Source organism: Olea europaea, chromosome 11, assembly GCF_002742605.1.
Source record: "Olea europaea var. sylvestris chromosome 11, O_europaea_v1, whole genome shotgun sequence".
NCBI classification, from domain to species: domain Eukaryota; kingdom Viridiplantae; phylum Streptophyta; class Magnoliopsida; order Lamiales; family Oleaceae; genus Olea; species Olea europaea.
Window position 1 is genome coordinate 4,356,213 of NC_036247.1, and position 13,856 is coordinate 4,370,068.

The 13,856-nt window shown below is 33.7% G+C and overlaps 1 protein-coding gene across 7 annotated transcripts; it reads right to left on the bottom strand.

Annotated features, from left to right (window-relative positions):
* Positions 1–1,395: 1,395 nt before the first annotated feature.
* Positions 1,396–13,591, bottom strand: LOC111403053 (serine/threonine-protein kinase tricorner-like). Of its 7 annotated transcripts, none has more exons than XM_023031405.1 (14): positions 13,202–13,591; positions 12,145–12,414; positions 9,951–10,125; positions 8,843–8,926; positions 8,510–8,751; positions 8,196–8,415; positions 7,250–7,329; positions 7,067–7,151; positions 4,707–4,838; positions 4,503–4,616; positions 4,365–4,412; positions 4,136–4,220; positions 3,871–3,927; positions 1,396–1,786 (listed from the first exon to the last, which is right to left on the bottom strand). In XM_023031405.1, exons 2-14 carry the CDS (start codon positions 12,366–12,368, stop codon positions 1,701–1,703), a joined length of 1,632 nt encoding a protein of 543 aa, XP_022887173.1. In that variant the 5' UTR covers positions 12,369–12,414; positions 13,202–13,591; the 3' UTR covers positions 1,396–1,700. The 7 variants fall into 7 exon arrangements, 5 of the variants coding, with proteins under 5 accessions (XP_022887173.1, XP_022887171.1, XP_022887172.1 ...); XM_023031403.1 differs by having other exon boundaries at positions 12,145–12,422; XM_023031404.1 differs by having other exon boundaries at positions 12,145–12,427.
* Positions 13,592–13,856: the final 265 nt, after the last annotated feature.

Consider the following 13,856-nt stretch of genomic DNA (forward strand, 5'->3'; position numbering starts at 1 on the left):
TGACAATTCCAGTCCTAAAAGTCTACTACCAGAGAGTGAAAAGATTTATTTGTCCCCTTATATTTCTAAATAAGCCAAAAACAATAAATACAAAAGTGCAACCCAATAATACTCTTTACTTAAAGCACGCCGAGTATTTGAACATAGATTGAGGACCAAATGAGCTATTAAAAAAAATTAAGCCCTTGTTTGGTGGATTTATCCAAATTAAAGTCAATAATTAATTTTAATCAGATATTTCATAAAATTCACAACTTTTCGACCATACATTTTATTAATTTTTTTTCAAAATTTCTTAAAAAACTGATTTAATTCACACCAAATAGTGTGGCTAAAGATAAGAATGTAATAGATAAAGATAGGACATCAGTGCAACAATAAATAAAGATATAGAATTTACTGACAACTAAAAGTGGTTCAACAAAAGAAGAATGTAATGAGAATATAATCACCATTTCATAATAGACAATTATATTTACAACACAATTTTAACTTTGCACCACATTTTAATTTAATTTAAGATCCTTAGGATTTGCTCGTTGTAACACCTACGTACCTATTTTTTTCATCGAATAATTATTTTCAACATTTCATTAAGTAATGCATATCATCCTTAATGATGATTTTCATCAACATGCACTTTTTGTGCGCCTTGAAATGAGAGAAAAATATTTGATTTTAAATTGTATTTATTGTTTTACTCCCTTCCAACAGACCTTTTGGAATAAAATCATTATCGGATACAAAAATTTTCTTTAAGACTTTATGGACAATAATCATTATTGGATACAAAACTTTATATTTAATGAAATGTTGGAAATAAAAATACGTCAAAAAGAAAAAGAAAAATTAACAACATAACCATCACAATAAACAAAGATTAAAAATGTTAAATTCAAGGGATGTTTAATAGTCATTTTTATGCAAAAATACATTTTAGAATAGTGAATTAATGTGAAATGTGTGGTTGAAAAATAAAGATTTTTTTTATTTGCGTGTAATATTATTTTAATAAAGAATGCGCGGTTAAAAAGAAGGAAAAAAAATACATTTTAAAAAAAATGACTACCAAACGAGACTGAGTAAACTATAGTGCAACTAATAAAAATCATGGTGCGAATATAATTACTTTTAAGTCGAATTGAAGTTGCATCACAAATAAGAGTCTATTTGGGAGTGATTTTGAGAATTGATTTTTTGACTGTTAGGAGAAAAGTAGGGTCCACCTGTGAGAGAAGTCGTCAAATATGACGGTTGAAATAGTGAAATAACGATCAAAAAATTAATTTTTTTGGGACAAAAAATCGCTCCCAACCAAGCTGTAAATAAGATACAAAACGACTGTTCTACACAAGGAAAAGAGGGTTCGTACGAAATGATTATCAAAAACAAGAATCCAATTATAAATGTCTATTTTCAATAAATCTTTTCACTATAATTGACTTCGTCTGAGACGAAAAATACATGAGCAAGCAATGAATCACGGTCTCTATAGCTTGAACAAGGAGAAATTAAAAAAAAATAAAAAATACAGATCGAATATCACACGGGCGGAAAAGAAATGTACAATCAGTATATAATTTACACCAAACAAGGTACAAATTCAGATGAAAGCAGCTCAACAAACCTAAAAGAATTTTTAATTCCGTCTCCTTGTTTGCTACAGTTGGTCTGATGTTAGTATTAGCAGATTGTCGAATTTAGGGTTCATCCTCTTTCGAGATTTCTAATTGGAGAGGCAATAGATTGAGAAAACTTCCTTGAGCAGAATTTGAATCTTCGCCTGCTACGTGCAAAACAACAATAGAAGTTAACACTCCCTTTTCTTAAAACTCATTTTTAACCACACATTTCATAAAACCCACAACTTTTATAACTTTTCAGTTTCCAGCCACACATTTCATCAACTTTAATCAAAATCTACTAAAAATCTGATTTTTAACAAAACCAAACGGGGCACATATCCTCATATTTCTTTCAATTGCTTTAATGACAATATCTCGAGGAAGAAATACAACAATGGGTTAAATAGGAACAAAATTTAGCAATTCTACTCCCCTGTAGTATCATCTCATAAAGAAATTATATTCAGCAAGTTAAATTTTTGAAGCTACTAATCTGCAAAGTGCATTAGGAGATTGTTACAGATTTCAATGTTTGATTGGAATAAACAACAAAGCTGATGGCATTAATGACATTTTTGTCCACAGTATTCACACCTCTATTTTGTGTTTGCACCCACGAACACAAAATTTGATAGAAGTGATTTTATTCCTTAGTGAAAATTTCAATTTTACCCCACTTATATCCCTCAAGTCCTCCCTGTCCTGCTGCTGCAAAGGTCTTCAATAAAAGCAGGTGAGGGGTGAACGGAATTGAGTCAATTTGGGGGTATTTTTGAAATGTAGGGATGTAGAGGGTAATATTGGAATATTTTGAATTGGAGAAAAAGGTGAGAACAGAAGGTCCATAAAATGTCATAGCCAATTGAATATTTGACCCAAAAAAAAAAAAAAAGAAAAAAAAGAAAATTAATTGGGAGTTAACTCCAGCAGCTGCAGACTACTGAAACTCCTAGAACTAATAAAAATATATAGTTGTGCTAGGAAGACCGTCCTGATAAAAAATAAAGAAATTGTTTATAATCGGCTTAAATTATAAATAGATAGAAACGAAAGGAAAATAAGTAGATGGTACTTGTAATTCTCAAGAAATGTAAGCCCCCGTTTGGCTCCCATTAAATTTCATTCCATTACATTCCATTTTTCTCTCTCCTATTTTCAACCACACAATCTTTTATAAAATAATATTATACATAAATCGAAAATTTTTCCTTCTTTCTTAACCACTCATTATTCAAAAAATATTATTCTACCCATTTTCGTTTTCGAAAAATGAGGGCCAAGCAGGGGCTAAGGATAGAAAGTGGTTTGACCAAAATGGTTTATAAATTAAGGCCCCGTTTGGGAGTGATTTTCCGCTCCAAAAAATTGATTTTTTTACCGTTATTTCACTATTCCAACCGTAATTTTTGACTTTTCTCATAGGTGGCCCTTGATTTTTTCCTATTGATCAAAATATCAATTCTCAAAATCACTACCAAACAGACCTTAAACACTTCCCAAACAAGGGCTTAAATAGATGGAATAAATAGTAGCAATAATTGACACTTTTAGATTTAATGTCAATTTCTTGGCAGGAAGCCCCTTAACATTTAGCCCCCGTTTGGCCCCCACTCTCTTTTTCATTCTCTCTCTTATTTTCAACTACACAATCTTCCATAAAATAATATTACACGCAAATCAAAAACTTTTCATTCTTTTTCAACCACATTTTTCAAAAAAACACTATTCCAACCATTAAAATTTGGAAAGAATGGAGGCCAAATGGAGGCTTAATATATAGGTGCAAATACAACCGCTTATCTTTTCCAAATTAAAGTTGTTCAAGTGGATTTGAAAAGATAAAATTAAACTCAAGTTTAAATAAATAAATAAATCAAGAAAATGGGCAAAAAGGAGAAAAACAAAAGAAGCAAAAATTAATCTTTGGACCCTGGCAGACCCATTTCCACCAGTCTTAAATCCTTCACGGACTACTTCACCCCTCTGAGGTCCGAACCCAATTTTCACTGATTCAGTTGAAATTAGAAGGTGGTTTTCAGATCAGATAATCAATGGGGCAAAGGAGCAGCAGCAATGCCACCAATTGCATAAATAAGGTAAATTTAAAAAGAAAGTAGATGGATCTTTAAAAAGAACTACTTATAAGTTAAGGTCATAGTATAAGGCTCACAACGACAATGCACAACCACAAAGATAAGCAGAAACAAATGCAAGTGTACAAACAGGAAGGGAAGAAGAATCGTACTGAAGAGGGACTTCACTGTAGGTCTCTTGGGTTTGGTGCTTTTCTTCTTCAGTTCAGCTACAAAGAAAAAGAGAGGTAATTAGAAACCAGGTGAAAAATCAGAAAAATGCTGGATTACAGTATAAAAGAGGTACAATTTGCAACAAAAAGAAAAGAATAATTGATATACATGCAATTAAAAGAAACATAATAATATTATCTCTGAATGGCACATGATATGAAAATTTAGAGGTGCACATCATGATCTAAAAAAGGTGGGAGTTACCCATCCCAGGAACTTCATTGTCATTCACAATTTCAAAGTTCTTGTATGTGTAACCCATAAAGTTGACATCCTTAGATGAAAGCATCTGCAGCCAGAAAACAAACCCTAAGCATATATCATGGACACATTTGACAATAAAAATTATTGTTCAGAAATAGAAGAAAAAGTAATTTCCATGTCAAAGAAATCACAGTAGCTAGATATTCTAATTCCAGAATTATATACAAACCTTTCTCCAGGGGCCAGATTTTGTAGCAATTGGAATTCGATTGTCTGACTGGGAAAACACAACTAGAATGAGAAAGGGAATAAAATACCAATTTTGCAAAAGTTAGAATGGGTGAAACCGTATTATTGAGGAGAAAACCTCTTCAAACTTTTCAAAATTTTGTGTGTCCAGCTCGTCATTAACTTCTGGAATAAAGGCAGCTTTCATCTGATATAACTTGTCCCATTCTATGCCTTCAAACCACGGGTGAGCCTGAAAAGACAATAATGCCGCAGGTAATTACATTAGTTCACCAGACTATCAATTATTAAGAAGATTTCCACTGAAACATATTGCAGAAACCTTAATTTCATCAGAGCCTCTTGTTCCAAGCCTTTGCTCAACATTACATAAGAGTTTACGGATGAGATCTTTTGCTTCAGGGGATAGCTTTGCCTCTTCGGGAAATTTTAAATGAGTTCTCCAGTTCACTATCTGCACCAAAATAAATGAGCAAATCAAAACAGAAATTGGATAAAGAAGCGATACTCGAGCTATTGACATCAATATCAAAATGCCAACAAATGAGAAGCTAGAAAGTGCACTATATCATCTTTTTCTCCCAGTCAAAGCCTGAAGATCACTAACACATTACAAGGTTATAAAAATATCAAAAATTTGATTCCAATTTTACATTTTTTGCCTTATTCCCGCACCCATATCTTCCTGGAAAAGTAAAAACTACTATCTGATTGAAACTAAATGAAATCTCCTAATATCAAAATAGTTTATGTAGTCATGATTAATTTCAATTAGCCCAATGTCTAAAAAACTCTATTGCTATTTCATGCGGCAATCCATTCAATGTAATGAAAGTGAAGGACCCTTGACAATAATTGAACGGGCTGGGCATGGGTTGGGTTTGGGCCCAACCGAACATGTTCAATCTAACGAGAAATCAAACCAAATCAACAGGTCAACAGTTGAAGCCCTACCCAACCCAAACCGACCAAGCTTGGAGTGATTTAGGTTGGTTTGATCTGTTTGGGCTTGGGCCAAATTCAAGGTAGATCCAGTTATTTTTATGTTGGACAATTTTTTCCGCGGTAACAATGGTTGGGATCTTTCTTGTTGAATTTGGACAATTTTTTAAAGTTTGAAACCACTTGGAAACCTTAGTTGTTTTTAACCTATATAAAGAATTCTTTCTGAAAAAACGTATCAATAAGTTTGAAATTATTTAAAAAAAAAAAAAAAGAAAAAAAATTCTTTTTTACAATATTTTTAAGATTCATTTATATCATCCTGCCATTGATTTTTAGTTTATCATCTAATAACTTTGCATTCGTACAAAGCATTCATGCCAGCCAACCAAGGTAAAACTAAGGGATGTGTACATTGTGTCTATTTAGGTTTTTTTCTTTTTTTAGGTATTATTTTTTTTTAATATTTTTTAATTCATCGAGTTGGGTTGGGTTAGGTTAGGTTGGATTTTAATTCATATCCGATACCCTACTCAACTTGACCTCAAATTTGATTTATCACGAATTGATCGATTGACTAGATTGGTTGAATTGATTTTTGTCCAGCCCTAGTTAAACTATTCAAATTGGGCAAAAAAAAATAAAAATAAAAATAATTCTTTTTTACAATATTTTTAAGATTCATTTATATCATCCTGCCATTGATTTTTAGTTTATCATCTAATAACTTTGCTTTCGTACAAAGCATTCATGCCAGCCAACCAAGGTAAAACTAAGGGATGTGTACATTGTGTCTATTTAGGTTTTTTCTTTTTTTAGGTATTATTATTTTTTTAATATTTTTTAATTCATTGAGTTGAGTTGGGTTGGGTTAGGTTAGGTTAGGTTGGATTTTAATTCATATCCGATACCCTACTCAACTTGACCTCAAATTTGATTTATCACGAATTGATCGATTGACTAGATTGGTTGAATTGATTTTTGTCCAGCCCTAGTTAAACTATTCAAATTGGGCACAAGCTTTATCCAGCATTATCTACTGCTATCTTCAGTTAAATCTTAAGATCCTCAACTTTCAGTACTACATAGGCTAAAATGGGAAGAATGTGGATGATCTATCAAAAGATTTAATAAAAGACTAATGTTGAAGTAAGGATTTATCTTTTCAACGTTAATGCATTAATTATTAAAGCTTATAAGACAAATTATTAGCGAAAAGCAGACAATGCCAAAACGTTGATTCGATGACAATATCTTAGGAATTAATTAGGAATATCAAACAAAAGCACAAAAGCAAACTAGTACAGATTCTAGGACACAAGCCAATAACAGAGTTAGCAAAATAAAGGAGATTTTGGTTTGCAGTCTCCCACATCATTTAAAAGAATTTTACAACCAGCAATAACTAGTGTCTTACACTTACGGATGTTCAATTCTGCTTCCCAAGGTTCGCATACATTTTAATTACTTCAAAAAGGTTCGCGGGAATGGGGGTTGCCAATGTTCGGTTATGAGTTTTATTTATTCAACAATTAGCCTGAATCCTAGTAATATATAAGCGCATAATGGAAAAAACTAATGCTAAAAAAACATAATAATGAAAGAACTTTTTAGAAATGGTAAAGAGAAGCATATTTCCTGCATAATAGTATGACACGAAACCCATTAACTAACATTATAATATAAAACAGAAGCTTTCTTCAGTGTCAACGAAAACTATGACATGAAACCCATTATTACCTTCCTACACGTAGACATAGGCTCATCTGAATAGAAAGGTGGATACCCGACAAGCATTTCGTACATGATAGCCCCAAGAGACCACCTGTTGAGATAACACAGTCCACACAATCTCATTAGATGGACAAAAAAATTTCCTATCCAGTTCAATATGAGAAACGCTTTACATGGACAAACACAAACCAATCACATTCCATTCCGTATCCTTTTTTCAGCAGAACTTCAGGAGCAATATAATCAGGCGTACCAACAGTCGAATAGGCCTACAGCATTAGAACAAACAAGCAATTTTCAATACAGATTTTCGCAGTCCTTGTACCCCAGCAGGAAATTTGAAAACATGCAAATCCAAAAAACCATCTCATAGAAGATGACATTTGAGAAATTCCAAGATACATACTAATCATGCTTGGATTTTTTTGGAACTCCATGGACATGGAGGGAGCTGGAATATAGATACTCGATACTTGTGCAAGTTAACAGCTTATCCAAAACAGACTAATTGAATCATAGTACAAATTATATTTCACAATGTAGAGGAGACACTACATTGAGAAACTAAAGGAGAAAACAAACTTTCTAGCCCACCGTGCAGTAGGACCCTTGATTTGAATGATAGACGATTCAAGCCAGGCTCAGAACTAACTGTGCCACTAATTTTTTGCGTAGAAAACCTTAGGGCAATCCACTGACATAATCCACAGTAACAAACACATAAAAACTAGGGCTAAGAATGAAACATGCTCCTAAGGAACCAATATACTCTAACAAATGGACACTAGGATTGAAGCCTGCTACCAGAATCCAAAAAGAATACATGTCAAATAACAAATGAAGATAGGGGAAGATGAGAAGAAATCAAAGAGACCAAGGACTGCATTTTTGTACACACTGTAATAGCGAGGTTTGCGCCTTTTCTACAAAACAGGATTGCTCTTCTATTCATATTTTATTATTGTCATTTTTTTTGTGGGAAAGAAGGAAAGGCGACACAAGGGGTGGGAATAATAGTCAAGTCATTAGGAAAGGATTGTTCTCCTATTTATATTTTATTATAACTTTTTTGTGGGGATAAAGAAAGGCGGCTTCCCAGGAATGGAAATGGCGATCATGTAGGTGGGAAGCTTACAAGCATCCTCCTGTTCCTCTGCCAGTGCTGCAGTTGCTCTTGTTGTGTACGCTTAGGCGCTGCAGGACGGCCATCACTTTGTAGAGCCCCACTGTAGTTATTTCCTACCGAGAAATCCTTTTCTTGAATATTGCTGCAGTCCAATGGTTTACATAATCCAAAATCTGACAATTTCATGTGTCCATTTCTATCAAGAAGCAAGTTATCAGGCTTGATATCTCTGCAAAATTACAAAGAAACACAAACATCACCTGATATAAAACCAGAAAACCATAACATGGCCAAATTGCTCCCATAAAAGAATTGATATCAACCTATGAATGTAATTATGTTTGTGGATAGACTCAATGGCAAGCACTGTTTCTCCGATGTAAAACCTTGTCTCTTCCTCAGTTAATATATCCTTACGCATAAGCAAAGTCATCATATCCCCACCAGGGAGATATTCCATTATAAGATAAAGATACTCCTCGTCTTGGAAAGAACAGTAAAGTTTGACAATACAATTGCTGTCAACTTCTGCAAGCAGATTCCTTTCTGCCTTGACATGTTCAACCTGGACAAACATACAAAGGGAATAGTAGGAGCAAGCACAAGTGCACAACAGTTACAAACTTTGATATTATGTGTGCAAGATAAATCAATACCTGGCCTCTGCGAAGCATCTCTGACTTCTTAAGCTTTTTCATGGCATATACGTGACCAGTTGACTTCTCCCGACATACTCTAACCTACACCACATGAAGGAATTCAAGTCAATGAATGCTAAGGGGAAACTTCTGTAAAGAGTATAACAACTGCAATTGCAGAATAATATAATTCTCCCACTGGTTAAAGAGACAACAAGAAGTAAGCAGCAGTTCCTGAAACAGATAAAAGCATATATGATACATCTTTTCAGCATATACTCAAGTTCTGAAGGATGGAATTTCACCACGGGTATGAAATCAGTTCGCCAATAATGATGAAAACTTAAAGGAACAAGAATGCTCAGCATTCTTTCTATTAAATCCTCTAACTCGTATAGTGAGAAAATCCAATAGTACCAAGAGAAAGAAGGCAACATATATTTTTATCTCTAGAAATATGCATTTATCTTTTCAGCATTTGTCAAAAATGCTAAGCGGCATATTGGAATGCAAGCTTTCCTTTATGCACAATGTTCTAGAGATAATAACCCAACTAGTCACTAAACTTTGCAAAAAGTTTTCAAAGGGTCATCAACTTTAAAAATCACTCAAGTTATCATTGAACTTTGCAAGAAATTTCCATGAGATCACTGAACTTTAAAAATCATCCTATTCATCACAACACTTTACAAAAAGTTTCCACGGGATTACTAAACTTTGCAAAAAGTTTCTTAGGAGATCACTGAATTAGTGACCCCTCGAAAACCTTTTGCAAAGTTTAGTGACAAATGAAATGATTTTTAAGGTTCAATGACCTCATAAAAACCTATTACAAAGTTCAGTGACCATTTAGGTTATTATCTCCAATGTTCTAGGAAAAAACAAGCGCTACCCTGATTAATGAAATTAAGCCAACTGAGCATTTTAAGCAAATGTATAGATTCAACATCACATCCTGGCACAAGTTTTTCTAATTATATGTTGTTTCTTGCTTGATTCTTTCCAAATGGGGAAAGGCTGAAGGGAGTAGAGCAGAGTGAGGGAAAATAGATAGACAAATAGAAAGACAAATGTGCACCCACATGCAAGTAAAGGGAGAGAGAAAACTAGAGAGACAGAGAGAGACCTCTCCGAATGCACCCTTTCCTATCATTGTTAATGGCTCAAAATCATCAGAACCCATTTTATGCCTCTGAAGGCGCATATATTCTGTTTCTTTTATTTCCAGGTACTTCAATATATTGTTTTGTTCTTCCTCAGAGACCTCAGCATCAGCCAATTTCTTTTCAAGCGAATAACGCCTGCATGAAAACACAAGTAAACAGCTCATCGTTCTAATTACGCAACCATTCTTTCTATCCATATACCTGATACATATGGTAAAGCCACTAACCAATGATCTATTAAGCATTATAATATTTTTTCCTTCTGAGTGTATCTAACACGGATTATTCTTATGGACATGGTTCATTAGCTATAAATAGCAGGAGGACTTCCTAAGAGCATATAGTTTTGACCATCAACATGTATTGAATGCCATTATTTATAACTCAATATCAACTATCAAAAACACTATTTAAATTGCACTTTAACATTGACAAACAATTTGAGGGCATTGGTAGCAGACTATATGCTTGAAATCGTTAATTTACATCATAATTCTGAATTGAAAAGAATTTTAAAGGTCATTCACCTTATGGGTTGAATTCGTATTATTATTTCCCTCCATTTATGTTGTATTTAAGCTAATCCCTGCATGAGTTGTATTTAATGTATTATATTGGCATTAAATGGTAGTTGATGTCAAACAAGCTCACAGCTAAATATAACTTTATAGCTTTCAAGTCTGAGCCTCACAAGCATCATCCCATAAACCACCAAAACTTGATGAAGAGACACGTAACCACAAACAAGTGGGAGAATTCCTTCGCAGCAGCAATTGATCAAGGCATACATGCATGTCCCACTACTCTCACTTTCTCCAACTCTTTCTCACTCTCTTAGCCAATGCAGTTTAACCTCCAAAGACAAGTTCGTCAAAATCACAGAATTTTTTTCAATAAACTCCGACAAATAAATGAGTTCTATTAAACATATACATTTCCTTAAAATGTCTAATGTTCAAATCATCTTCCACGTATTGCTTTCATCTAGATGATTATTTTTAACTTCCTTCCCAGCGACGATTAAGAAGAACCAGTGGTTTTAAATATTTCAATTCAAGCTGAAAGTTGTATTTTGCAACTTGAGAAGTCCAAATTAGCAAGATGTTAATAAAAATTGACAGTGTAGAGCCAACCTAGAGACTATTAAGTTTAAACAACGATACCTAAGGCATACTAAACTAAAAGGTATTAAAATGTTGTCACAGTGGTGTAGATAAATGTGAAGTTATTACAATAGTTGTTGCCTGGAGATGTTCTATGAGCATGCATAATGAATCATCAAAGACAAAAGTGTGAATATAGAGACATTGGGCAGTGCACTTGTGTTATAGTGTACAAATTAATGCTAGAATTATACTGGCTTTATTTGGTATATTTCTTCAAGCCTATGACGACCTTGCAAATATAAAGGCAGTAATAGCTGACTGATGCAATTCTTCAAACTCAGTAATACCTGATTGGAAGTGTAATGTACAATAATAACCATGAGCTATTATTAGGACGAAATGTTATCGAGAAATGAGAACTGAGCATCAGTAGTGGCAAGAACCTCTACCATTTTATTTATCACCTTCAAAACTATTATATAGGAGATGTTATCATGAAATGAGGACTATGCAACAACAGTGGCAAGACCAACTACCATTTACCCCTTTTCATATCTATTATATAGGAAATGTTATCATGTAATGAGGAATGTAAAACAGAGATGGTGAGACCAATGAACATTTGGTTAATACCTTTCAAAACAAAATACTTGCATCCAGGAAAAAAGATAATGATAAGCATTCCAGCTAGCACATGATCTATGGCAAATGTTCTTGCATGCACCCATAGAATTGCTTATTTGGTGAATTTTTCAACTCCAACGAAAATATGAAGAGCATATTTCAGCCCCATTTTTTGCAAATAATGTATTTTGGAATAGTATTTTGATGGAAAATGTGTGGTTAAAAAATAAGAAAAACTTTTGAATTTTTGTGTAATATTATTTTATTGAAGAATATGCGTTTGAAAAGAAGAGGGGGGAAAATGTATTTTGAAAAAAAAATGAGAATCAAACAAGGGCTAAATAATATAGACACAGGCTTGAATCACCATAAACATGAGCAAGAACTACACAGGTCACAATGAATGCAACGTTAGGGTCATTACCTCTCCCTCCGCTCTTGAAGGCTCCTCATCTGCTCCTTGTAATGCTTCTCTATATACTGCTTCGCAGCCTCAACCTTCTGCTTAGTCGCATTTGAAGGTGCTTCCTCATTCACTGGCATTTTTGACCCTTCCTTCCCATTACTTGTGGGTTCCTTCTTCTTGCTTGGAGGCTTGGGTTTCTCTTTGGAACGGAATTTTTTGAACCAACACCTAACAGTCTCCATTTACCTCAGCCTTTTTTCTCGCCAAAGCTCAAATAACAACTACCTGCTACAAATCTGCACTCTTAAATATATCTTTCTTCAAATGGAGAGCACTGATACATCATTTACAGAATCAAATCATCCAAGACACTGAAAAGAGACTAAATCATAATCTCTATATTAAATACAAACAAAACATAGTCAATCAATACAGGACAACAGTCTTTTTAGGAGCTACCAAACTTTGTTAGGTAGCCAACTAGAGACAATTCTATATCACAAGTTATAAAATTTCAATTCTGACTGACTTTCCTATCCAATTTTCAAAAGCACTTTTCAATGAAGCATGTATATTCCTAACCTCAAATCGAACTTAAACACAAAATTATTTCTACCTCACCCCATAAAAGAAAAGAAGATCAAAGAGTACTATATTTTATAAGTTGACAAATATATAGTACGCCAAGAAACAAGAAACAATTAGAAATGTAGTTCTGCATTCTCGAAAGGTAAAAGATATCGACTTTTAACTAAACTGCCAATGAAGTATTAATATTACACATATTAACCCTCATAAACTAAGAACGCCCCCCATCAAAGTAAACCAGAATTTAACAATTAAAAAAAATAATAGAGAACCCTTGAGATAAACAATAAAATGTAACTCGCTTAACAGCGTAATTCAACACATCAAACCGATCCATAAGAACCCTTTTCCAGTAAAAACAAGACAATTCAAGAAACCCTAAATGTCTGCTAACCGTTATTATTCCAACCAAATCCCAAAAAAAGGGGGGAAAAAAGGGGAAAAAAAAAAACAAAACAATGTGAAGTGATAGACAGAGTTTTTGTACCGATGAAATCCAATTTCGCATATGGAATTGAATAGAATAGCTAGTGTATGCAGTATCATAGGGTGCGAATAACAGGACAGTAAATTTTGAAGACTACTTTCATGTCCACTTTATCTTGTGAAAGCATCATTCGCCATTGTAGGAACCCACAGAGAGAAAGAGAGAGAGAGAGAGAGAGAGAGAGCGGGATTTCTCAGTCATTTGCTTTATTTAGCATTGGAAAATCTTTTCCAAATTAAAAATTCAATATAATACTAGTACTACATGGCTTTCTAGTGGTCTGACCATATAACAGGCACAAGAATAACAAGTCAAAATTCCAAAATTCTAATTTGGCGGATTGTGTATTTCTAGTTCTTCAATCTGCAAAACTGCAAGTCCAACCGAAGACAAACATAGCAACAAATTTAGATATAATCTTTTTTATGAGTAGCGGAGACAGCTTTTCTATGGACAATGATATATGTTTTAGAATTCATATGTTATATGTTTTAGAATTCATATGTTTGTGAACATGTGTCATTCCACTCTTGATTCTATCGTATTTTTCATCTATCGAGATATAAGTAATTTGTAATTTCACAATGTTTGATTTTGACCGATTTGCTGTAGCGCAGCTTCTAAAGGGCAATGTGTCGCCGCCCTGTGATTAGGA

Excerpts from the sequence above, each read along its gene's own strand:
- LOC111403053 (XM_023031405.1), bottom strand. The coding sequence starts at position 12,368 with ATGGAGACTGTTAGGTGTTGGTTCAAAAAATTCCGTTCCAAAGAGAAA. Across the intron at positions 4,839-7,066 it reads CTATGTCTACGTGTAGGAAG|ATAGTGAACTGGAGAACTCA; the intron begins GTAATAATGGGT and ends ATTTTGGTGCAG. Across the intron at positions 4,221-4,364 it reads AATCTGGCCCCTGGAGAAAG|ATGCTTTCATCTAAGGATGT; the intron begins GTTTGTATATAA and ends TTCTGGCTGCAG.